At 35.0% G+C, this 26,982-nt stretch overlaps 1 protein-coding gene across 1 annotated transcript in view; it reads right to left on the bottom strand.

Moving 5' to 3' along the window:
- Window positions 1-26,982, bottom strand: part of Sdk (sidekick cell adhesion molecule) — a 62,621-nt gene that overhangs the window by 15,671 nt on the left and 19,968 nt on the right. The window contains exon 2 of the mRNA XM_076376977.1: window positions 336-431. Within this exon, the coding sequence (XP_076233092.1) occupies window positions 336-431 (96 nt within the window). The remainder of the gene's footprint in view (window positions 1-335; window positions 432-26,982) is intronic.

Below are 26,982 nucleotides of genomic sequence, written 5' to 3'. Positions count from 1 at the left end.
TTATATTTTTCATTTCCTATTTATTGTCATTATTATTATTCTATCTCTTTAAAAATAAAGTCTCACATAAAAGCAACAAAATATAAAACTAATAATAATTCTATGAAATTACTATAAATTGAGAAAAAAGATTCCGTGTTTCCTGTTCCTCTTACACACCTAGATTTAATATAAAATTCAAAGGAACGAGAAATTCGTAAAGCGTTCTATTTCACAGGGTACACAGAATTAACAGAACGCTTCTGAGGGAAAGGGTTCTTATGATTCATTTCAGATCATCTCTTCCGGGTCAAATCTTTTCAAGCGTTTGAGTCGAGTGCATTTCGTGTACTTACCCCTCGCTTGACACTGCAGAAATTTCGTTCGATTTTCGCTAAGAATATTACCGCTACTGGAAGGCTGAGTAGTGAAACGTGGTTCCTGGAGGGTCTCTGCAAAAATGATCAAGAGAAAAGGATTTTAATACGTGATTCCATCTCGAGACGTGCTAGCGCACCAATGATTCAATTTCAACAGTAGTATTCAAATTAAACACATCAATTTTCTCCTACTAGAACAATTTTTAATAGATACGTTGAAAATAAATAAATTTTTTTTAGCTTTAAGAATCTTTATATGAGTAATATAGAAAGGCCCTTAAAATTTGTAGAATTCCTAAAGATAATTTTATCTTATACAATCATTAGATATTTTCAAATATTTTAATTAAGTGCCAACTAGTGATGTAATACAATTTTTATAGATAAGATTACCTTTACTATATTCATTGAGTCTTTTTCAACCTGATCGTGGTTTTAATTCTTTTAGCAACTTCTCTCATCTTGGAAAAATCCAAATAGTTATTGTTAATGTCTACATCCTGACTTATCAACATTATATTAAAAATTCATTAACAGCATTCATAATGACAAATTAGTAAGTAATAAATACAGCTTCGTGTAAGGTTTTCAAAAAGAACGCACTAGAGTACCAAATTGTTGAATGATAAGATCACTTAATTATATAACAAACAAATAGAACTCAATAACGTGAATTAATTGAAGATAATTGCAAACGAAATGTTGCATTACCATAACATTGATTCTTAATAGGTTAGCTCATTATCCACGTTTAACAGCCTAAGAAAGCAAACCACTGTAAAGTCTCTGTAAGAAGAGCCTCTCAGTCTCCTCCAAACCCATCAAAGAAGCTAACCAGCTTCAATCTGTACAGATTAAACTCCAGGTTTAAGATTGCATTCTCACATTCCTCGCGCCAACACAGATCACCCTGGAAACACATCTCGACGTGCACCGCCCCTGAAGAGCTGCTTCCTTTTAAACACTTTGAGTGCATACTGCAGCACGTACAATCAGGGGTTGGAAGAGGTCCAAAAATAACTGTTAATAACTCTTATAGGTATGAAGATTCTAACTAAAACACTTACGAAGATATGTATTTCGAAAGTCACGTAACTCAATAAAGTATGTTTTTCAGGGAAAGCAAGAATCTGTTTATCAGCCTAGACGAAAATTATTTACTAAATCTAATATGTGTCGTTCGCAATGGACGATTTTCTTATAATTATTCTTATAATTACTTATATTCTTATAAGTTGTCACCTAATTTGGTTCACCCTATATACTATACAGGATGTTTTCAAACATGTGGGACATTCTTGGAGGATTGATTCTAGACACGAAACAAAGAAAAAAGTTCATGTGCACATATGTCTAGAGACACTTAGTTTCTTAATTAATCACTATTTTATATCGTGTGCGATGTGATACTTTCTTTAAGACCTATCATTGTGTATCACTCATTTAAACAATCAGAGTACAGGGTGATCAATTTAATTGGATATCCTTTAATGAGTGTTGGCAGCACTTACAATGCTAGAGAGTTTCTTCTTAGAGAATTTCTAGTTAAACTGGGCCTAGTAGGACCTTAAGGAGATACCACACCGCGCAAGCAAGAAATGGGCCAGCGTTTTGCGCAATATAAAACAGCATGTAACTAAAGAATTATCTGCTTTCAGGAATATGTACATTAGAACTTTTCTCAGTGTCTTTGTGCCTAGAACCGATCATCCAAAAATGTCCCAAGTTTCTCTCACTTTTTACGGGACTCGAGCCAACCTTTTATATAACACAAAATAACGTACAACTAAAAAACTAAGTATTTTTGGACACATGTTCACATGAACTTCTTACATTTTTTATGTATGTAGAGCCTATCCTCCAAAAATGTCCCACATGCTTGAAAACACCCTGTACACAGGATACCTCAGAACTGATGGTACAAGCGAAAAGAGGGTGTTTCTACATGAAACAATAAGATGAAAATGTAGAATAAAAATTTCTGATATCACCCTTCATTTTCGAGAAAACTGACTTCGAATTTGGACCAAGTACAAGTGCACCGAACCACAGCTTCAGGCGCTTGAGGGGTAAACGGAGAAAGGGGAATACTTCCAGCATACCATACAGACAGTCTATGATCAGATCAAGAATGTTCCCCTTAGCTCGCGTACAGTTCTCACTAAATTGCCTCGAAACGAATCACGCTATCAAAAAAGTTTACTCTACATTTTCGACTTATGTTTTCATGCAAAATCACCTTTTCTCTTATACCATCAGTTCTGGAACACCCTGTACACTGCACGTCCCACTACAGCCGCCAAAGAGTCGAAGCAGTGTGCGAAAGGGCTTCGTTATCGCTTGGAGAACAATCAATGCTGCAACGGAAGGACAATCGAGGGAAACGCGTTGAAACGTGGCCTCGGCTCCTCTGCGGTGGACTTTCTCGCCGCAGAAGTTCGGCCCCCATCTTAAAAAGCATCGGACCGTGTCTGAAAAGAGGGTGCACGTGTCGGTTTTACATCCATGTGACTCGGCTCCACGGCATCCGGCTGTTCGCATTCTTTTCTCTCCTCTTCATCCTCCTAGCACGCCACGTAAATTACGCGCCTCAACCTGATGACTCAACGCTCGTTGCTCCATGAAATTCGAGCATAATGCTCATATCCACCGTGAACCGTGGTCCTCGTTGACACCGGAATCCGCCACTTCGCGACGAAATTGACGAATTTTTGACGAGCTCGGGATTTCAAGGGCGATGGATCTGCGAAGGGTTGAGAAGATATTTTATTTTGGAGGAGATGAGGGACGTCTCAATTAATACTGGATGGTTCTAAACATATGGGACATTTTAGAAGGGTAGCTTCTACATACCTAGGGAACAAAAAAGTTTCTATGAACATGTATCTGTAAATGCTTAGTTTTGTAGTTAGACGCTATTTTGTGTTGCGTAAAACGCTGGATTAAATCTCGCGAGAAGTAACAAAAATGTGAGACACTTTTGGAAAGATTGATTCTAGATACAAAGCGATGAATAAAGTCCAAATGTACATATGTCTGAAAGCACATAGTTCTTTAGTTATATGCTGCTTTATGTTGCGTAAAACGCTGACCCATTTCTTGCCTATGTGGTATGCTATTCTCTTTGAAGTCCTAGTGCTTATTCAGAATAAATATTGTCATAAATTATTTTAAAGGTTACTATCACAGGAAACTGGAAGAAATTCATCAAACACAATGTTCTATTCCTTCCATCACTACTTTCAAAAAAAGGAGAATCGACAGACCTTGATGGAAGGTGGTCATTCCTGAAAAATTGTCAGCATATAAATTTCAACGATCCTACTTCCAATCGATAGAATTTTCTTCCAGAGCACATTCGACCTCACTCGACAGCGACCAAGAAATTCTTTCCCCTTTTAAGACACGCTTCGCCAGCGCTCACGTTGAAAGGGATCACCCTCACATTTAAATAAGATCCAGTGAAAGGTAACGAGGAAAGAAAAATCGATGGATTCTAACGATCGTTGAAACAATAATCGATGGTCGTACCGCGGTAATAATTCACCTAACCACGGGTGCTTCAGAAATGTTCTGCTTGGAAAAAAAATAACTCGTCTATCATTTGTTCGAGCACCAGCTTAGACAGTGTCTGGCTCGATGGTTTCCCTCTCGACTCTATAATCAGTCGCATCAGCTCGGACGAGAACGATAAATACACTGGAGTTCGAAAAGACGTGTATTGTTCTTTGCACGATGACTCAATTGCATGATGAAAGGGAGAAATCTTTGTGTTTTCTCATGGATATATTTTCCCACACGTTTTGGCAGCAAATGAGCTGTTAAATTTTTTTTCTCAATCGTGTCACCTTTCAACGAGGGCGTAGGTTTATTTGCAGATGCATTTTACAAACGGTAATGAAACTTATGTTTATTAATGTATATCTTCTGAGTTAAATTGATTCACTAATTTCACTGTTGTTTGAAAATTATTTTAAAAAATTGTTTTATATAAAGTGGTGTTACAGTGCACTCTATTATGCAGTTGATAGTAATATATAATACATGTAGAAATAATTGGGAGTCCCTAGGATACATGAAGTCGGTCACTAAAATATTAATTATTAAACGTTTAACACATTGACTGTCACGTTAAATTTAATAAAAATTCTTTCACTTTAGTAGTAGTGACTCTAACTTAAAAAACAAAAACATTTTAAATTCATTTTTGTATTTATTTTACAGTGTCTTTCTTCTAGTTAGTTGTCCCTATAATTTCGTTTTTAATACCATTTAGAATTAAGTATATTAATGTAATACTCACAATGATGTAAAAATTGTTATCCATGGGTGACATTGTAGTCAATGTATTAAGGTATGACCAAAAAAAGAAACAAAATATTTTAGGTATACTATTTTAAAATTAAAATATTTTTATCAAATAAATTGATTTTCAATACACATACAATTAGGTTTTTCCAAAAGCATTTCTCCATGAGAAAAATTGGACTAAACTCAAAGGTTTACTGGACTACTAAAGTTTTGGACTACTAAACTATTGGACTACTAAACTCAAAGGTTTAATTAATTTTCTAAAATACTTATAAGTGTTAAAGTATAGAATTGTTTGAAAGTATTGAACAGTATAGACATTGAAGTCATTAACTTCTCAAAGAAGTTATAAACAGACTACAGATGGTTATGCAAATTCAGATCTTAATATATCCACATAAATAAGTGTAATATACAACGACTGCTTAATATTCACTAAACTTTAAAGTAGAATTTAAAGTTTCCTGTATCCCTATATTCCTCATAAATGTCATCGTTCATTCTGAAAGAACTACTTAGGTAAATCGTTTACTGACTAATATTCTTATAAAATTCATTAGAAAATAAAAAGAAATTCTTGTTATCAAGAAATCGAACCAATTAACTTGGAAAATAATTACATAATAAGATTGCAAATACCAAGTAGCGTTCATTCGATAATTAGGTAGGTACTTATATCGCTTGGTTCAAAGCAATAATGACATGACTACAAATCTGCAAATATTGAGATAAGCATGTTCCTAGTCTCAGACATATTTCATACATTAAAAAAGTTTCATAAATTTGTAAGCGTTCTTGACAACTATACGGTGGTAACATCATTAAATACTATCGAAATATTAGTAAATTTCACTAATATCTATAATTCATGAGTTGTGACTACAAACTTGAAAGTAATTAGAGAGTACTAACAACTTCTTATCCCAACATTATAAAACATTTCCTTCATTACTTAATTACAAGTTTTGCTAAATGAAAGTGGTTTTCTTCCCCTGCTGAGAAATCATTTATTTGCAGTTGCGTTATTATTGCATGGAATTAGCAATTCGTATAATTACCAACGTATATCTTTACTTCGGGACAAGTACCTAATCGAAGGAGAAATGAGAGCAATTTATTTTCTTTTTTTAGACACCGAAATAAATGGAGTTTTCAAGCGTCGCGTGGAGGCTGAAATAAGTTTGCAGAGTAGTCGACCGTTCGAACAGCGATGCTCCAAGAGTTTTAATAAGTGGAGCACACATGAGGGCTGTTTCTGCAGACCCCAGAAACTCACCAATCTCGCATACTACATTCTCACGTGTCTGCCTGTGCTTTATACAAACTTTTTTTTGAATCTTCGATTCTGTTCAGAAACTTTTGGTCATAAAACACTTCGACGCGTTTGAAACTTATTGGATTCTTCAGATGTTATCAAATGAATGCGAAATTTCAAGCTATCCTTCGTGAAACAAAATCGTTTCGTTTTCTTGAAGCCTTAGATCGACAGCTTCGATATTTTCTTACTATTTTTTTGCTATTTTTTTTAATACATATTGAGAATGTATTTTTCAATTGTGTTTAATATTGTATTTTTTAAATGTATATTGAAAGAATTTTAATTTACATAAATGGTTGGACGAGGCAAACACGTTGTATTTACCCTTCAACGTATCAGACCAACGTGCATGTTTAATCATATGGCGACGTGTTTTGTGGGGTTGTAACCAGTCTGATATCGATCGACGAGAAAAATAATAGAAACGATCTCAGCTGTCTCTGCAGTGTTACAAGACAGTCTTACGAACATTCAATGTTTTAAAATTCTAAAAATTATAGACAGGTATTCTAATAATGTAAAATATTTAAGACGTTTATCCTAATACTGACTACGATTTTTTAACATTCATTGTTAGAATAATTTGGAAGAGAAAGTTTATATTATACTAACACGTACCTAATATCAGTTGGATTTTAGCTAAGAATAAATTACGTAGTACATATTTAAGGTTTCTAAAATATATTTTTTATAAAGAAAACGAAGTTATTTTTATTTTCTGAAATGTAATCATATCATCTGATTTTTTTTTGATATTGTAAAGAAGCATAAGACATGTCCATTAACAAGAGTAATATTTTTTTAGTACTGCAGCAAAATATCGTAACTCTTATTACACATATTTTAGCTCAATTGATCAGTAACATAGAAATAAGTAGGAAAATGTTTAGAAAACAAACTCAAACAATTGAGCAATGAAAACATAGTAATAAGAACTAATATCTACTTAACAGTTGATTAATGTTTTATGCAAGCTTCTTGTATTAAATTATTTTTAATGCTTCAAAAATTCTAATCTCTCGTTTTAACATTACCAAACAAAAATCGCCCCAAAAAATCATTTTTCATTACTCTGATTTCACGCCAGGCTCTTTACAAAAAGGGAAACGAGCAGTACAAACCCCATCCAAACAAACAATTTCCCCAATTTTCCTTATTCATGATCGTTCACCCCACGAGCCCCGTGGCGTTCATGAAAGCGAATCAGGTTTATTCAACACGACGATCTATCGAACGTATGCTCGCGTTATCGTGGCATAGAAAAGGCTCGGTGCACGCTGGTAACCCCTATTTTAAGCAGTGCAGCTGTCACGCGAGAGGGCATGTGCATTTACGCGCAAGGGCGGGTGCAGAGCGTGGATAATCCACTCCCGCCGACGTTCAGCGAGAAAACCGGATATCTCGGTTAGGAAAACGTTAAAGTCGCTTCGAAGCGTTTGACAGCGCTTTTCCTAGACGTGTGCATAGATCAGAGTCGAGCCTCTGACTCTAAAGGAGCTCAAGAGTATCATTTACTGGATCAAGTTGCTCACTCAAAATGTCACCTACTCGGATTTTAACTAGAGGACCCTATTTTACGTGCACATAAATATAGCTATAGTATGTTACTGTATATTTTACTGTATAGTATTATTATACTGTATAGTATATACATATATGTATACTTATACTAAATATATACAGATAATTTACATCTGTTACAATTAGTGTCACTATTTTTCGTTTTAACGCTGGAACTATCATGGTTAATCTTTGTTTATTTTCAACGATATTCTACAATTATAAATGTCTGAAAAGTTATTTGATTTACAGAAATAACGTTTATTCATATGTTTCTTTTGGATTATTCAGTATAATAATAGAATGCTATTGTATAGTATATAATAATACTATATTACTGTATAATGTACAGTATAACAATAGGATACTACTGTATAGTATACAGTATAACTAGTACAGTATAACAGTTCTTATACTAATTACTTATTATACTAATTAGTTATTATACTATACTAAATTCAATATATTTATTAAACATACACCTACTTTAATCCAGGAAATTTTTATGACACGAATACCTATTATTCAATACACATATTATTCAAATAAATAATAATAATATTAAAACAAAAAAAAGAAAGAAATACAAGGTCCTTGATCTTGGATGATTTTTATATATTACAAGATTATAAGATTAACTGATTATATTATTATGTTGCTTCTAAAAATTTGAATCAATAATTTATGTTGTAAGTTGACACTGTTTTTTGTCAGAGAACATATTAAAAGAGCTTAGTTTTCGTAAAAGACTTGCAAATAAGGGGCTTGGAGTGTAAAATTGAGTTGTGGTTAAGCAGTTTGTACAAAACCGCGGCCCACGGTACATGTGGTGCAAGAAAACCTAAAATAAAAACAAAATTCTTCCTGGAGTGTGGAAGTCTTATACAATCAGCCACAAAAGTTTTGGGTCTACACATTGAGTAAATTTGCAATGTTTTAAAAAATACTAAAATATATCTGATATTACTGTATTTTATTTTTTATATTTATATAATTGAAAGTAATTCTAATTCTAAAAATGATTTAATATAATTACAGTATCATGGAAACTCTTGTAAGAAATTTCTATTTTCTAAAGTGCCCTCACTATATGGGCTATAAAGAAATTTAGAATCGTTTTTCTCTCCCATTCGAAAGGAAAGAAAATACTTTCTTTTTATTTCTGTTGCATTCTTATTGTGTCTTTTATACGAAAGAAATGTAAGTACCATATCTTCACAAGATATGCATAAATGAATATGCAAAGTTTGAATAATTTTTCGTTCATAAAACTCCCAAAATATTCAACCTTTGTCTACGTTAACATGCTCCTCTACCATTCTCATTTATTATTTTAGTCAACTAGATTTTGAAATATTATGGAAACTAGTTTCAAAAATAAGATTTCGGAAGAAAACCTATCAGTAATATAGAAACTATACATATACAGTTAATCTGCTAGTCCATACCAAAGTCCCTCTTCTTCTTTTCAGGATAATATACTTAAGAAAATAAAAAAAAAAGAACTCGATTTTCAAAAATTCGAGACCGTGATACCCACCCCCTTAACAGAGAAAAAGAATGAAGTTTGTAAAGGGCAAAATGTGCATAAAGAATGCTCATACACTGTACACAATGCACTTCTAGTGTTAAACAAAAGTAAAATAAAAATCAAACGCAAGCCACAAATCAATTCTCTTGCTTTCAAACCACAGAAACTAAACGATATTAGTCTGTTCGAATGAGTAACGCTTGATCCAGTTTCTCGCATTGTAGAAGAAGGGAGAACTACAGTAGGTCGTCAGATTAGAAGCAATCAAGGGGAAGAGTAAGGCTTGCGCGTCACGAAAAAGGCAAACGAGCGAGAAGCACGAGGTTGACCACCTGCAAACTGCAGAGAGGGGGTTGCCGCGCACCCCCGTGGGGGTGGATGCTATAGCTGGCACTGCGTGTTGTAAGACGCAATGCGCAACATTTTGCGGAGGCCCTACGCCGGTTATCGTTCGAGATATCTCGCGTGAAACCGGCCGAATCGAAGCGAAATCCACGACGAGCGAGTCGTTCGTGCATTTCTCCTAACCAGGAAGGAACATCGCCCTGAGGAATCTAACTCAAGCGTTCCTTGCCCCGGAGGTTCGCAGACTTTCGATCTCAATCTTATTTTCCTTTTCCCCGTTTTGGAGGAATGGAGGAAGAGGCTGAGGATGCAATCGAAATATCGATTTAAAGGGCAAATGTATTTACAGGAATTTCGGCAGAATATCCTTGACTTTTATGTACATGAGGTGTACAGGATTTTTAGAATATGAAGGGTATGAAGAGTCTTTTAGGTACGTCTGTGCTAGATGTTATATAACAAAGGTATATAATTTTTTAAGAAATAGAAAAGAGAAATATATGTACTGCAGATGTTTGTGCTTCAAGAGTGACCTAATTCAAAAAATGTGATTTTTGGTAAATGCACCTCTATTCACTATAAAAAGTTGACTTGATAAAGGTCAAAATTATAGAATCTAATCAAAGACAAATATAAATTACAAATTATTTAATTTGTAAATTACAAATTATTTTTAAATTACAAATTATATTTTAAAAAAAATCTTAAACTCCTTAAGTATCTTTAAAATTTTTTAAATTTCAATAATTTTGAGTTTCTTAAAAATCTTTCTAATTTTCAAAAACTTGAAAATCTTGTGAATCTAAAAAATCTAGAAGATCTTCAAAGCCTTAAACAAGAATAAATCTAAATATTCTAATAGTTCTGAGAATCTTAAGAATTTCGACAATTTAAAAAATGTTGATACCAAACAAATTTCAATCTCTATTTAAAACTGAAATAATATCAATAATTTTCCATTTTCATTTCTACATAGCAAAACTTCAACTTCAAAATTTATGACTACCACATTTCTCAAAACTATCAAAAAACTAAAATTTCCAGCTTCAAACACATTATTATAATTATCGTACTCTGAAATTTCACAGCAACCAAATACAATTATGTATTACATTTGCAAAACAAAACTCTGACTACTTTACTTAACTCATCCCTACTTTGAATCGAAAATTCTACGTGCTACTCATACAGTTATGCTTGTTGAGCAAATTCTCGCGCGATGCTCGGCCCCTGACAATTTTTTCCTCGAAAGGAAACAAAATGCCTAGACGATTCGTCGAGTCGTGAAGAAGGCGAGAGAAACTGCTGTGTGCGGCAGAATGCGGCACACAGCGAAAAATTGCATCGGAATTGGCAAAGAGCAGACTTCGCTGTGTTCTGCCGCCAAGCGGTCCAAAGAGCGATCGCGTGGCCATCGTGACGCTTCTTTTTTCGCTCTGAATCAATATCGAGCATCCCCATGTCCCGAACACGGTTCCCCGATGGTACAAAAACGGTCACATACAAGAACGATCGTTAATGTCAACGTGGAGGCAAATTGTTTCACGTGTTGCACTCTATCGTAACAGAGGGAGGTTGAATATTGAAAGGCTTCTTCTATTTGAAACTCCAGATGTGACATACACTAGAACTCGTATGAAGAACCTTAATTAAATTTCGATTCATTCATAGACTACGTTTCTTTAAAAATTCTTTCAAGGCTGTATTAGTGATAAATTGAAAAAACAGCGGATGTTTATGCATTTATAACTCACAGCAATTTTTTAGTTATAATATGGTATAGTATAATATAGTATAGCATAGCAGTCTAGTACAGAACAGACATGGCTTGCGAAAATATATGAAATATCAAAGTACCTACATGTTATATTTATTATTTTTCAAGGGTGAACAAGAACTGTATTTAGAACGACTATGTTGTAGCTATTGCAATGCTGTGCTTTTGGTGAAACACTTTTTACTAAGCTAGATTGTCTTGCTTATAATAATTTTAGAACGAGAAGTAAACTTTCAAAGAAGATCAAAGAATTGCTAGACAACACGAAATTTGTAAAAGAAATAATTTTTAGTAGAGATGTTAATTAACATAATATTGAAATTTCTATTTTTCTTCTACGTTTGTAAATGCAATACGTAGTGCTGCAGCCGCACTGACCCAGGTGCTAAAAGCACACAAGCGTGAACCTACATTAAGAGCACTTTCATCTTCACAATGGTTCTCCCCGTGGTTCATTATGAGCAAAAAAAGAGCAAAGTACTTCGTGCAAGTGCTGTTTGCTCGTTTATAGACACAACCGGTTGAAGAATCGAACCGTTGCAATTACCGTGACTTGCCGATTTATCTACCAGCTTCAAGACAAATCAGAATCATCATGCTGATTTTATTCCTTCCGATTCTCAAAGGTAGAAACTTTTACGTATTGCGTTTAAAAAAATTTGTTAAATGATAAATCGCGATTCTTATTATTTTATGAATTAATTGTATTGAAAATTTATAGATACAATTGAAATAATAAAATATACTGTTCCATTGTTATTATTGTTGTTATGGGTATATAGCTCGAAGTACGTAGTCGACGAGCTTATAATGAGTAAGGCTGTGGTTACAGTCGGTGCATTTTCTGTGGAATTTATGTTCTGACGACTATGTCTGAATTATTTATCTTACGAGCGAGACAAGTTCAGATATTGTCGTTAGAACATCAGTTCCTCAGAACATGCATCCATTTTAACCACAGTCTAATATGTTTCTAAATCCTTTCCATGTGTAGCAGTTCCCTTTCATGTTATTTAATGAATTAAACAAGATTAAATTATTTTATTCATATTTTATTTCTAGTTAAACGCTACTGAAATTAATTTTTAATTTATTACATATATTATAATTTACTATAATAAATTTATAAATGAAATGTAGTACATGTAATGAATTTATAAAGTAAACATAATAAATTTATTATATTTAATTTCTCATAATAATTTAGTTGCTAACTCCTTACATTTCTCCTTCATAATGTCTCTAATACACAGGGTGTCTTAGAACTGGTAAAAACAATAAGTCGAAAGTGTAGAATAAAATTTTGATATTGTGCTCCATATTCAAACAAATTAAATTTGAATTACAATCAGGTACAAGTCTATGCAAGTGCAGTTTTGGGCTCTTGAAGGATACACGGACTAAGAGAAACACTCACGGTCTGACCATTGACTTTCTCTACTAGAAGGCATTCCCCTCTCACTTTTTACCCTTTAAATACCTGAAACCGTACTTCAGTACTCTAGTCCTCGGCTAGAATTCAAAGTCAAGCTTCTACAAAAATGAAACACGATATCAAAAAATTGTGTTCTAAGTTCTCAGCTTCATTTTTCCATGCTGAATCTCAGGTCAGCATCTCCTCATATTTATCACCCATTCCGAGTCACCCTATGTCTCTCTCTATTTGAGTATCTACTACGAGCTCCCGTCCAGTTTTCAACAAAAGATCGCCGCAGTATTTCCCAACCCAATATCAACCCAATATTTACCAAGACCAATTCTCTGCCACAACTGCCCCGACCAAACCTACCGAGGACACCAGCCATCAGATAGCCCACCCTAGAGTACTCCATCGCGGCGAAAGTTGGCCAAGCAAGTCAGCCTTATCGGCCATGCCTCGGGCCCTCGACTCGGCGTCGAACGAAATCTGAAACGATCCGAAGAAAGGGGGCAGGGAATCGAAATGGCGCGGGTATCTTAGCAGCGGTGGCTAGGCCAGCCGACTTCTTCGCGCTCGGTGCTCTGCTCTATCGCGAAGAACTGGTTTCGAGAATGCAGCGCGCCGCGGCCGCGTATTGGCATTGGGGCCTCCTGATGTAATGCACTTGAACGCGATTGCACTCGCGAGGCAAGGGTACGGCCGTCTGCACAGACAGAGCCCGCCGTCTGCGCAGGGGAGTCGTCGGCCGCTGAGACACCGTTACGAAGATATTTGGCTATCTGCCAGTGGCCGACCGAAATGAACGAGGTTCACGGTCGAGACTAGAATTCAGAAACCGGCTGGAGGAGCGGAATTGGAATGAAACCGTGGCAGATGATACTGCCACGCATCCCCGTTTTATTGAGCCCCTGTCCACGCTGTTAGGAAAGGGGAGACGCTGGGCGATTTTGTAGAGGCTGTTGACACTGGGTGTCGGGACAGTCAAAGGGGCTGGTGCGATTATTTGGTGGGAATCAGAGGGAGATGGTAATTCATTATTTTGTGTAAGTATTCTTGTAATTGATTGTGGTTCAACTGCGGATTTTTATGTATTTATGGGGTATTTCAATGTGCAAAAAATTACGTAATGTAAATGTCTCACAAGGGGAGCTTCTGAAGTGTACCTTGCATTTTGTGATGGCTGAGGACCAGTTTGTAGCATTTGCCCAGCTGAACTTGCTAATATCCTTTTTACTGACTAATAGAGTTTCAAGTTATTAACATAAATAATAGAAAATCGAAATAATAAGTAAAATAAATAATATAATACAATTACTACAGTTAATAAAAAAGGGTAGTAGCAAAATCTGCTAAGACGAGAATCGAACTTCAAATTTTGTGATTAAATAATTTCTATCGTTAACATCTTAGAATCTATGGAGCATTTGCAGCTGAGAAGGATATTGACTCGTTCAGCTTGACGAACTTTGCAAACTAGCTAAAAATCATTAAAAATGCGAATTAGACTTAGAAAGTTCTCCTCGTCAGTACTTGGACACTTAAGGTGTTAAATTTCCCAGTAAATTAAAAACCGAAAAATACCATATCTCGACACTTGAATTACGTCTCAGTGACTGAATATACTACTTTATGATATTTTTTGTTTCTTATTAGAAGTACTGCTTTTTTAAAAATTAGAATTCAGGCTTAAAATTAAATAAAATTAGCGTTATTGATCAAGTACAGGGTACTGGTTTGGCTACTGGAGTATTTACCTTATGTAAAAATGTATAAAATATCGAAAGTTACATAAAATAGGTGGCCACAACTTCACCATGCTGAAGTTTCAAACATTTCGTAATATTTCTAAACACTTATAGTGAATATTTATGTTAGAAGAAATATTTATTGCTTAAGTAAAGATCTAAAAACAAATAGACGAAAAAAATTCAAATTCACTTACTTTCAAAGAGACCATCGCCGAAGATAATCTAAGTCGTTGAGGACACAAACTTAACTTTCATCACGTACTGATCGAAACTGGACTGGTCTAGGCCAGCGACTTTTGGGGACTAAAACCCTTGTATAAGTAATTCTTTATAGGTGGGGGGAGCAGGTACCCGAACATTTCCTTTAGGAATAATAAACAAGTGTTTCGAATGAAACAGGACTGATCTAGACCAGCGACTTTTGGGGACTAAAACCCTTGTATAAGTAATTCTTTTTAGGTGGGGGGAGCAGGTACCCCGAACATTTCCTTTAGGAATAATAAACAAGTAAAATTTCGCTCGCATATTCAGCAATCTAGGTTACCCACACAGAGGGAACAATTCTTTCCTTAAAGCTTGAAGAAAAATCATGAAGAAATCGATTTTTTATTAATGAAACTACATGGTAAATTATTTTCAGTCTTTCTCTATACTTTTATTCGTTTTTAATAACTAAAGTATCTATTAAAATTCAGCTCCAAATACCTAGTCCATTAAGAACCAAAAGAAAACAAGCACATACTAAAGTATCACAGTTTCACAAAACTGCATCCCAACCCATCATTAAAAACACCGCAAAACTTAGTCGCAACAACCCCATACAGGGTCGCAGCGAGCCCCCCATGGTGCACCATGATAGGCCAAGCCTCCAGCTCGAGTTCGTTATGCCAGGGGGTTATTTAAATCACTCTCGCTCTCACCGCATTGTTTACGCTCAATAAAGAACAGGACGCGCCGAACCTACACCAATGCTGGCTTTTTCCTTCCCACTGACGTCCCGAGGGAGTATCAGGGGACATCGAAACGAGCGGCACATCGACCCTCGAACACGTGGCACCACGAATTCGCCCCGCGCTCTCTCGCAACCATATGCGCCCAGCTTCCTGGCCTCGGTTTGGCCTACGTTTATAAGTGCACTTCATTGCCGACTGCACCGACGGGTGGTTATTTCAAGACAAACCCTCTGGAAAAAAAATGGAGAGAATTGACTCTCCCTCCTTTTGTCTAACGCCGACCGTGCTGAGTCAGCCGACCGTGGCTGAAGCTGCCAATGGCCGGGAGAACTCGCTGAATTTCCACGCCAAAGCCGCGAAAGAGAAATCCAATGCTATTATGCGGGGCATAACCATCGACATGGTCTGTGGCGGTAATATAAATCCTATTTGGCGTTATGCTAAAATTTCACGGGCCAACGAGTGAATTCTTATGTCTGAGGGTCGGGTTGGGGCTGAGTGACATCAGTCCTGCTGTTTGGTCGCACTGTTTGGAGCTGGAGAATTTAGCAAAATTGTTGGAGAAGTTCTGCTTTTAAATGGTAGTTTAATTATTGAAATTGGATTTGAGGATTATTGTAGCTTTCTCTTTTTTTTTAATTTATTAGTTTCAGTAGTTGGGGGTAGATTTGAAGCATGAAATACTTTTGATTAGGGTATAGGACTTAACCTAATCTGAGCACCTTAATATTTTGAATACCTTTTTCTGAATAATAGTTTCTACTTCTTTTTTACACATTAATTTCATATTAATAGGACTACTAGGAGACAAGAAACACTATAAACTTAATATAGAGATAAGTTAAACAAACTATCATTTAATCTAACTATATAACTATCATTTTCACTGTGCATATGACAGAATTGTTGGTGACTTATAGCTTGATACTGAAAATGTTAAAGCACCTATTTCGTTTGCTGTAGTAAAGGATTTATATCCTACGTTTCATTGGAACGGTCCTAAGCTAGACTTTGAACGATCTTCAGTGACCTGAAATAACCTTGGAAGACCCACAATGTCATAGGTCAATAAACCTGCCTCGAAGTGGGCGCTTTCGTGGACAAGTGATAGAGTAGTTTCATCTGAATAGTGACTAATTTGGCAGATAATTCCGTGGAAAGTCATGGTGAGAAAACACCCTGTTTAATATACAACAGAAGTCAATTCAAGCGCTGGTAACTTGTGTTTTGTTAACGCTTAGACTGAGGAACTCAAGGAAGCGGTAGTAAATTCAACAATCATTTCCAGAGAGAAGCTAATTAACATGATGATTGTCTTGTGTTTGGGAGCAATAGTCGATGATAATCTCTTCACAAAAATTGTCACTTTCTCGCTTGGATAACTGTTTCTAATTCTGTTGTTCTCTGATGCATTAGAATAAAAGTGTGCGAGCGAGGAAATTTCCTAAGAATAAGACAATTGTTTCGAAAAATTACATGCATATTTGTATGGACGTGGGAAATGTCCTGAATGATGGCTAACTAGAGTGAAAGTGTTAATGATCTTCACATATTAATTTGATTTCGTTTCTCTAATAGATATTATTTTACATCTCAAAAATAGTACTTTCACTCTAATACAATTAAAGAGACATATACATTACATCGAAGGACTTAATTATTAAATTAATAAAATTACTTCCACGTGTCTTTACATTGAAAACCCTATTTTTCCTTTATCCATACATTCAACCTCTCTGCATCTTCATTACCTATAAGTTTATTTGCAAACAATGACACATATGCAGTGTCACTCACGTAGACATTAATTTCATTAACATGGTTATTCATGATTTTAATTAACTCGACTGAAGACGACATTAAGAATAATTTTTACCAGAGCTATCGAAAGAATAAAAGCCTCATAAAATTAATAAAAAGATTCTTGAAAGTAATTCCACTTAAGGAGAGTATCATTGCTCTAATTTTTCAAGAGCGTAATGAGCGAACGCAGCGTTATGCAGTAAATGTCTCTTCTTCGCGAAGTTTTTTGTCGCGACGTTCCAAGCAGGAAGTCAAGATCACAGAGACCGAAGTTAATAAAAAAAAAAAAGGGCAAAGATTCGGTCGTGGGAATGCATGGGTTGTGAGAATTTACACTGAATGGTCGGTGATTTTCTTGTGTACTAATTCAAGGTTTTGCTCCGGTGAACGAGTTACTCTTCGATCCTTGAACAATGACCGTACGTGTGCCTTCGTGTCACGCGCACTGGAGCTTGTGATTTTTACACGTTCCCTCTTAAAGCCAATACCACACTGTTCTTTCAAAGCTATTTGGAACTATGTAACAACACCCAACATTTAACAAAAATACAGAGGACCTGCGTTACAATTACGGTTTTTTCAGTCCAAACACGAAACTCTTGCGTACTGAGTTTTTCAAATTTTGTTTCAAGAACTGGATTCCAGAAATTGAAACACATAAAAAATCTTTGACAACTTTTTTCAATTAAATACTTGAAAATTTGAATGCCTTAAAATTCTAATTTAGGCACATATTATATTTGAATCTTGAATATTTGAATATTTAAGTACTCAAACTTGTTAAGATTTATATAGATATTTCCTTGGAAATGTGAATGTTTAAATATTCGAAAGCTTGAATAGTTTAATATTTAAAAATTTGAAAACTTGAAATTACTTACATGAAGCAGAAATTATAACAATTATAGGGCACCTCTATTACACCTGAAATAGCAGTAACAAGAAAATTGTATTAACACACATTAACAAATAGATACTAATTTCATTCCATAAAATGTGAGCCAAAAAGGAAACCGTAATATTTCTTCTTATAAACAATATTTGTATAATATTTGTTCCTATAATAAAGAGCTGTATATGCTAACTCTATGTACGCACAATACATAGTCATATTTCTCCTTCTTATTTTCCTTAAAAATCTTTATGATCTCCAATAATTAATGAAAATTCTATTTATAATAAATACCTGTACAAGACATGTAGATAATCTGTTAATTCTAAACTGCACCCATATTAGACTAAACTTCAATTGATAAAATTGATACACTCATTTATTATTTATTTATTATTCGATATTTCTACACAATCATATTTATATGGAAATTTCGAAAGCAAATTTTCGAACTTTATTTAAAATTTTATAAGAAACTGTATTAGAACTGAAGAAAATTCAAAGTGTGGTGTAGACAGAAGAAGGAATGGACATAAAATGTTCTGGAATAATTGCAAACTGTACCTTCTAGGGAAACTAACAGAACATTCCTGGTATTAACGGCACATCCACGCAAGCAAAAATGTACATATAACGGACGTGGACGGATTGTTCTTTGGCAAATGAGCCGCAGGCCTTGACTAAATGAGCGAGAAGAATCAGTTGTAGGGCCAGGTTGTAATTACATTAAGTGTGATTAGCGATTTTCGGTCGCGATAACGCTTGGAAAGAATTTCTCGCATTAACGCACGCATACATTTCAATTATAATGTGTATTAGAAACTACGTTCTTTCTCAAGAACCATTCGTCGTTTGTGAAAGTAGTGTTACGAAAATGTATACCTTTGTAAATGGTGAATCAATTAAGAAATCACGACTTTTTAATTGAAGCTTTTAAGTTACATATTTAAAAATTTTTATTTATAAATTAAGATATTATCTATTTTAAATTTCAACTATGAGGAGTTTATATATACTTATATAATTTTAATATCAACGAAGAACTTTACGAATTTCGAATTTATATGCTGTTAATTTTAAATTTCAGACTTAATCATTGCTAATTTCTAAATTTCGTATTTTCGTATTTCTAAATTTCGTATTTCTAAATTTCGTATTTAGAAATTAGCAATGATTAAGTCTGAAATTTAAAATTAACAGCATATAAATTCGAAATTCGTAAAGTTCTTCGTTGATATTTAAATACGAAATTTAGAAATTAGAAGCTCCTCTTTTAATTCTGAAATTTTGAAATTATAATACTAACCCCCAATTTCTAATATTTAAATTTCTAATACTCACAAATTTTTTAATTTTTGTTCTTAATTTTCTAAATTACCAGTTCTTAATTTACTGAATTTTTAAATCTGGAAACTTGATTTTTCAATTCACAAATTTATAAATTTCAATTCTCAAGTTTCTACGTACAAAATTTAAAAACTTTAATTTCTAATTTTTCCATTTCTTAACTTTGAAATTTTTAAAATTCTAAATTCACAAGTTCTTCAATTCCCAAACATTAAAATCACTCTTCCTCAAACCCCAACTTTTCAATTATCAAAATGCCAAACAATTACCTCCAAAATTGCCAATATACAAAACTCCCATCCATCAAATCAAATCAATTCCCCGCGATCCCAATACCGAAGGATATTAAAATCTCTTGATATTGAATCTTCCCCATGTGTTAAAATTTCATAAGCTCCAGACGTGGAACGTGCTGGGTCGGAACAATTTGTAGAAATCAGAAACTCGGAAGTCGCGGTTCGAAAGATGGATACGGGCCCGCGAACAGTGCGAATTTCATTATGCACGTGCGAATGCATCGGTCGCTGGCATAGATGCAGCGTGAAGTGGAGGTGGAGCGGTGCTTAAAGTTCATTGAACAATCGTGGCCAGAGCGGAGCAGCTGTCGAGGGCCAGGCGAGATACGACATGTAAATGGGACGTAAATTTGTAAGCATCGCGTGTTCCGATAGGGAAGGAAGCCCTTTAAAGGGAAATCCTACAGGAGGGAGGAAACACGGCACACGCTACCATTTTTGCGCCAACGAGTCACGAGCACCTTCGTGCGTTTTGATCTCGACCGAACGATTATTTAACTGCATTTCAGATCTCGTCCTTTTTCAACGCGATAGGGATTCGGTCACGCATCTTTCTTCCGTTTTAGTACATTAGTCTAGTTTGATGGAAGTGAATATCTGTAGTTAAGCCTTGTTCAGATTAGTTAAGTTACTTGAATTCAAGTGATTTGGGGCAGTTTGGCCAATTTGAATGTGTTGCTTTAAATGACTTGAAACGTCCCTTCAAGTTTCTATTTTGTCTAGGCATGTTCAGATTAGTTAAGTTACTTGAATTCAAGGGATTTGTGGCAGTTTGGCCAATTTGAATGTGTTGCTTTAGATGATTTGAAATATCCATTCAAGTTTCTATTTTGTCTAGGCATGTTCAGATTAGTCAAGTTACTTGAATTCAAATGGCTTGAATGCAAGTGATTTGGAGCAGTTTGACACATGTGAATGTGTTGCTTTAGATAATTTGAAATATCCCTTCAAGTTTCTATTTTGTCTAGGTATGTTCAGATTAGGTAAGTTACTTGAATTCAAGGGATTTGGGGCAGTTTGGCCAATTTGAATGTGTTGCTTTAGATGATTTGAAATATCCCTTCAAGTTTCTATTTTGTCTAGGCATGTTCAGATTAGTCAAGTTACTTGAATTCAAATGACTTGAATTCAAATGACTTGAATTCAAATGACTTGAATTCAAATGACTTGAATTCAAATGACTTGAATTCAAATGGCTTGAATGCAAGTGATTTGGAGCAGATTGACCAATATGAATGTGTTGCTTTAAATGACTTGAAACATCCCTTCAAGTTTCTATTTTGTCTAGACATGTTCAGATTAGTTAAGTTACTTGGATTCAAGTAGCTTGAATGCAAGTGATTCTAGACAATATAACCAATGTGAACGTATTATATTACTTGACCTGAAATGTCCTTTCAAGCTTCAAGGGAAGTTGACATCTCAACTTTCTTGCTACCAGGTAACATAAAAAAAATAATCAATGGACAAAAATGGACTCATCAAATTCTTCTCCTGTGGTCTTCGTGTAGTAATTATATCTGAGAAATAATAAAGTTACTTGCAAATTATCTACTATGTGTTATTCCTTAGATATAATTACCTGTAATTTTGATGTCTAAAATTTGGTCAGTGGCTAACAATTAATGGTGATGGTTGACCGTGATTGTTCCCTTAGAAACTTGAGGTTGTCTATGGTCTCTTCATAAAAATTGTCTTTTAGTAGTGGTTGAATTTTAAAACAATTTCGATAGGTTCGAAACCAAAGTTAGCCTTCCGCATTGAACAAGGTTAATCGATATGATTAATCCGAGTACATCTCAATACACAACAGTTACTGTACTTTAATCAATTGGAATTGGTTCATTGCTCTGTTATACTGTTATTACAACGCGTTGTATGCAACTAAAAGTAATGTAAAAACGAGAAGGTAATCATGTGTAACGGCAAACCGTGTTACGCCTTTCAAACTTACTTCTAACTCTGTGAAAAACCCTTGATCTATGCTAAAGCAAAAATAAAATGAAAGAAACTGTGAATAATTGAATAAAGTTACTTTATGGTAAACTAAACAAAGATCAATTTATTAGAAATAAAAGCAGTGGAATATTGATATATGTTACGAAATAAAAATTTGTTAAGAACACCTAGTCTGACAATTTAGTAGCATACTTCCCCCTTTAATGACTTTCTTTGAAATTTTTGGTTACGATATAACACTTTCTATTTCATCAAAAATTATTTTATTTTTATGCTGGGATTACCAAAGCAATCAAAATTATTAGGTACGTATTTCTTTATAGAAACTAATCACAAATCCATAACGTCCCATCTTCTGAAATTTTTGTTGATCATTTTTTCTTTTAAATATACACTTACATATGGATTAATTAATGAGTAGCTAAATTCTGCCTCTTTAAATATTCTCTTTGAAGATTATGTCAGAGAATGAGTCCACTATACTCGTGCCTTGACACATGTCCACAGATTAGTTTTAGCAGTGAATCTCTTTCGAGGTTCACCAAAAATCCTAGGTTCCTCAAACATCTACCATTTACCTAGGAGCTGCATTTTCGATGAATGTTTCATCCATACAAGTCAAGTCACTTTCGAAGCACCGACCACTTAACAGACTAAATGAGCCTATCATTACATCAAACTGCATTTGCATCGCATTGTCCAATGCTTTTACCGACGCCTGAAGGACGTACTGGGAGACAAGTGGCGCAAGATTACGTCCTGAATCGAACCGTCCCATTTTATAGCCTTGAGAAGATCCTGTCGTGTCCACGTCATGGTGACAAAGGTCTACAGTCGTGAAAGACAAACGTGAAACTTGAAGACTCTGCACGCGAAACCGCATACTACACTGAATCTCACCTTTTCGATAACTTCTATCTTTGAAGATTGGAAACACAGCTAGTGAATTTCATGGCCCATCTCCAAGTCACGGAGAGTGGAGGAGTATCATTTTCATGCTTTGTATATGCTGCTAGAATTTGTAGAAAAGATGACCATAAATTCACTGTACAAATTTTTTAATAAGCGTTACTCACTATAAATAAAGAGAATATTTCAAAAATATAATTTGATAAAGAATGTTTTTAGAATTATAAAGTTATATTAATAAATTTATTTAAGTATTGTTGCATTATTAAGTATTATTAAGTAGTAACAAACTGGCATTAATTAAAATTTAAATAAGTAGGTAATTATATTTTGTTACTTACGCAAGGATACCTAAAAAATGTGTAATATCGAAAAAGTGGACACTATATTTGTATTTTACTTAAATGAAATTATAATCTTACGAGCACAACCTATGATAAGTTTTCTTCCTATTCAATCCTCTGAAATTTAACAATGTTCTTTTTGTAAACTAAAATTTACAATCTATGGAATCTAGCTCTTGATCAATTAACCGGGGAGTAGAGTATCCCTTAAGAAAACAATATTGTATACATGCTTCAATAAACATCCACCTTTACATTACATAGGTACATTAGAACCTAAATAAATATTCTCTCAAGTATTTAGGTCAGCTTGAAGAATTTTCGAAGAAGTCCCAGCTAGACTTCAATTTTCTCGCTAAAGAAAGCAGACCGAAAAAGTCTTCAACGTCGTCTTTGTACTTTCGCAAGCGGTTTCATTTATTCATCAGATTAATTTCGTTCGACAGGGTTAATAGAAAAAAGGAAGGGGAACGTTCAGTATGCCACAAGGATGGTCTACCAGCAAAGTCCAATTTGGCACACGGCTCGCTACCCACTTCGTGGTTCGACTTAAGTGTTCTTACAGCCACAGGACTATGGACGAGTTTTCCTACAGTCAACTCGTTAAATTAAATTCGGCTCGGCCCATACTTTGCACGGCACAAAGAAGCCACGAACATTCATGAAACGGTGCACCAAATTCTACTAGACATTCCAACTAAATTAACCGAATAATCACGTTGCAGTTTCTTATCTTTATCCTGCGTCTTATTCAAGATTGCGATCGGAATATTAAATATATATAGGTATAGGGTGTTTTAGGATTAAGGTTTAATACTGTGTCGATAAATTTGAAAACAATTTAGGCCACTCGATTCGTACTGATTACTTGGACTAGAAATATTTGAAAATAAAACAGAGAATTTATTTGTAATATGTTTATCTAGTTCTTTTTATTCTGATCTTATTAGAGTTCTTTGTCTAAAGGATATTCAAAAAGCTGTCTTTTTGATAATAAAGAGTTTTTATCAACTGGAGAATTTTTAAATTAGATTCCATACTGCGTGCGCAGGTTTGGTCGATCGAAACATTCTCAGCGCGAATTTTCAAATCCACTTTTTTTAAGAATTGAAATATTTTTCTTTGTTGCAAATTATTTTTGATATGTTCTATGTTAATGACAATTATTAAGAAGGATAATTTTTATATTAAATGAATGTCTAATTCTGTTTTAATCTTTACTTATATGATTTAAAAAACTGAAGTTCAGACTTTTTAAACAATTTTAATAAAAATTCAAAATTCAAATTTCCTTGTCTAAAAGTAACAGAAGAATAGGCACATTTTTATTAAACAAAAAATATTTCTTTCACAACCATCTACAATTCTCTCGATCAAAGCACCACCCAGTTTTGAACCACCCTGTACATTCCTGTAACTAATGAATGAGTAAAACACTGAGTCTCTCCTAAAGCTAACACTGAAACGAAAATATTTCATTTACATTCCTCTACCCTCGCTCCCAACTCCGTCCATACCCCATAATTCTGAATCACCCTGTACATTCCTATTCCCAACGATCGCAGAGGACGCTGAACCACTTGGAATCGACCGAAACCGAGTTTTATAAGTGGTCAGCGATTAAACGGCCTTCTGAGAACCCTTTAATGAACACCTTTCTTCTTCTTAGTCACACACAGCTAGGCTGTTTCCTGTCGAACGAGGGATTACCACCGAAACGGCGTTCTTGACCGAGCAAATTGTAGGATACACGCGCGCACATACGCGTGCCTCTGTCTCTCTACGAGACCAAGAAACGCAACGTCTAGAAAGGAGGGGGGAGAAGGTCAGCGGGGAAGGGAGGGGAAGAGAGTGGGGAAGTTGCGGAGCCAAGTTCGCCGATGGTAGTAGGTAAAATGTGGAAAGAGAGGTCGAGGCAAGGGTAAAGAGGAAAAATAAAAGGGGAGCCACGACGCGAGGCACAGAAGGATCGTGGAGGGGACGCGAAGGGACTCCGCGAGGCCTGAGAAACTGCTATCAGACGACGCTACACGAGACATAACCTAACCCAACGACTTGCCCGGAATCTCCTCTGGAGTCCTGCGAACCTCGAATGCTTCTCTTTGGGGGCCATTTTTCGACTTCTTTTATTTGGGACGGTTTCGGCTCGCGAAAGAGAGAAATGGCGAAATCGTGATGAGATTATTGGAGCTAAGGGACTCTGAACTTGGACCTGTTCTGTTGAGTGACTTTAACTGACTTTGGGGATAAAAATGTGGCGCCATTTGGTGGCAATTTTGGTGCCATTTTCGATCAGAAGTTTTGGAATGAAAATAAACTATTTCTTGAGCGACTTTTAAGTCCTATTAATATGATTTGAGAAGAGTAATATTGGGCTCTTACAGAGAGTTTTCACGTTCAGGGAATGCCTTTTACATTGCAGGTCCATCATCTTAGAGAGAATCTAATAAATCTTTAAATGAAAATGGCACCTTTCAGTTTTTCTTAACATTTATGAAAGATAACACAAGAATAATTCAAATGGTCCTTGGTCCAAAATACCTTGCATTCTAACACACAAATTCATTACCAACCAGCTTAATTAATAACAAATCTGCAAGGGACACACAGAACCAATTGTTACTAAATTTCATATACATACTAATATGTCTATTAACACGCTAACTATTTCTTAGTCGATTATATTGCTCCTAAACAAGATATGGTTAATATTTACGAAAATAATAAAATTATGCTAGTATCTTTTAATTATAAATATTAATATATTTTAAAGTAGCATTAGAAAACAATTACTTACGCTTCTAGAAATACCTGAAAGGACGCTCTGACTTCAACACTGTTACACGTAGTAAGAATAAAAGAATACCCTTGTTTCTCTAGCATTCCATATATCCATAAATTTCCTCCAAATCCTCTGAACAAGGGTAATTTGTACCTGCACTTCGGTACAAGACTCCAACTCGAGTACCCAATGTTTCACAAGTGTATTACCAGCCCGTTGGGGATTTACCAAATGAATGAGCAAGGACGAACTTTCACCGCGCCCCTTGGAAAATGTTCCCTCAAGGACGCAACAATTTAGCAATTCTGATCTAGAATGCCGATAACATTCTTCAAATTAACGAATGAGGGTTCTGTGCATGCATAAACGCATTGCTTTGCTATTATCGCCTCCAAGCCCCAGCTTCGCGAAGAGGAAGCAAAGGATTAGCGAGAAATACTTGGCGGCGAGTAGTTCACTCTGCGAGTTAAAAAGGAGGAAGAGTGGAATGCAAGAAACAGGATGGTAGTACCCGCTTCGTCATTCGAATTGCGTTGAGTTTACTGAATGTTTCGTAACTCTGATGGTACCTGGGAAACTCATACACTTCATCTAGAGAACAGTGAAACACGTGAAATAAAGGCTCTGTTATACATTGTCTTTGAATGTTGATGAACACGTATCTATTAGAGGGTTCAGCTATTTTACTGGATTTACTGATTTACTGTCTATTAGGATTTATTGCTTTAGTAATTTAGCAGTTTAGTTTTCTTGAATAATTTCAAAAAGTAACTCACTTGGCTATATTCTGCTTTCTAAATATTTTCTCACTAGAAAAAAAAGCATTTGTTTAAAACGATTGCAAGAAAAAATAGTTAAAAACAACTTCTTTTTAATGAAATAATTTTCATTTAATACTATACTGTCTTTGTGCTAAGTATGCACAAGTTGATTCTGTCGCGTTTATTAGTTCAGGAGTTCTGAATTTTTGAAAAAAGATTAGCACTCTATTTAGAGCAGCTATAAAATTCATAATTTAAAAAATTTTGAATAATCTTTTGACACATGTCTGAACATCGCTAAATCCTGCAACATATCCAAATTTGAAAAATATTCGAAATGTTACCCTGAAAACTATCCAATTTCGCATTGAATGATTTTTCTCAAAGGCAAAGCCTCATACGAAATAGCTATATTTCTCACTTTCCACTTATTTTATCCCAAAGAATCGTCCACTTCACGCAGTTATGCCTCCAGTTACGATATATCCCTGTATTGCAAAGTCGAAAGTCGGTACAGGAAATGTGGTTCGCGGTAAAGACATGGTCGAGGTGTTACGTTGTAATGCA

Source organism: Calliopsis andreniformis, chromosome 4 (assembly GCF_051401765.1).
Source record: "Calliopsis andreniformis isolate RMS-2024a chromosome 4, iyCalAndr_principal, whole genome shotgun sequence".
NCBI lineage: Eukaryota > Metazoa > Arthropoda > Insecta > Hymenoptera > Andrenidae > Calliopsis > Calliopsis andreniformis.
Note: the sequence above shows the minus strand (reverse complement) of the source record. Positions and strands in the feature narration are given on the sequence as shown.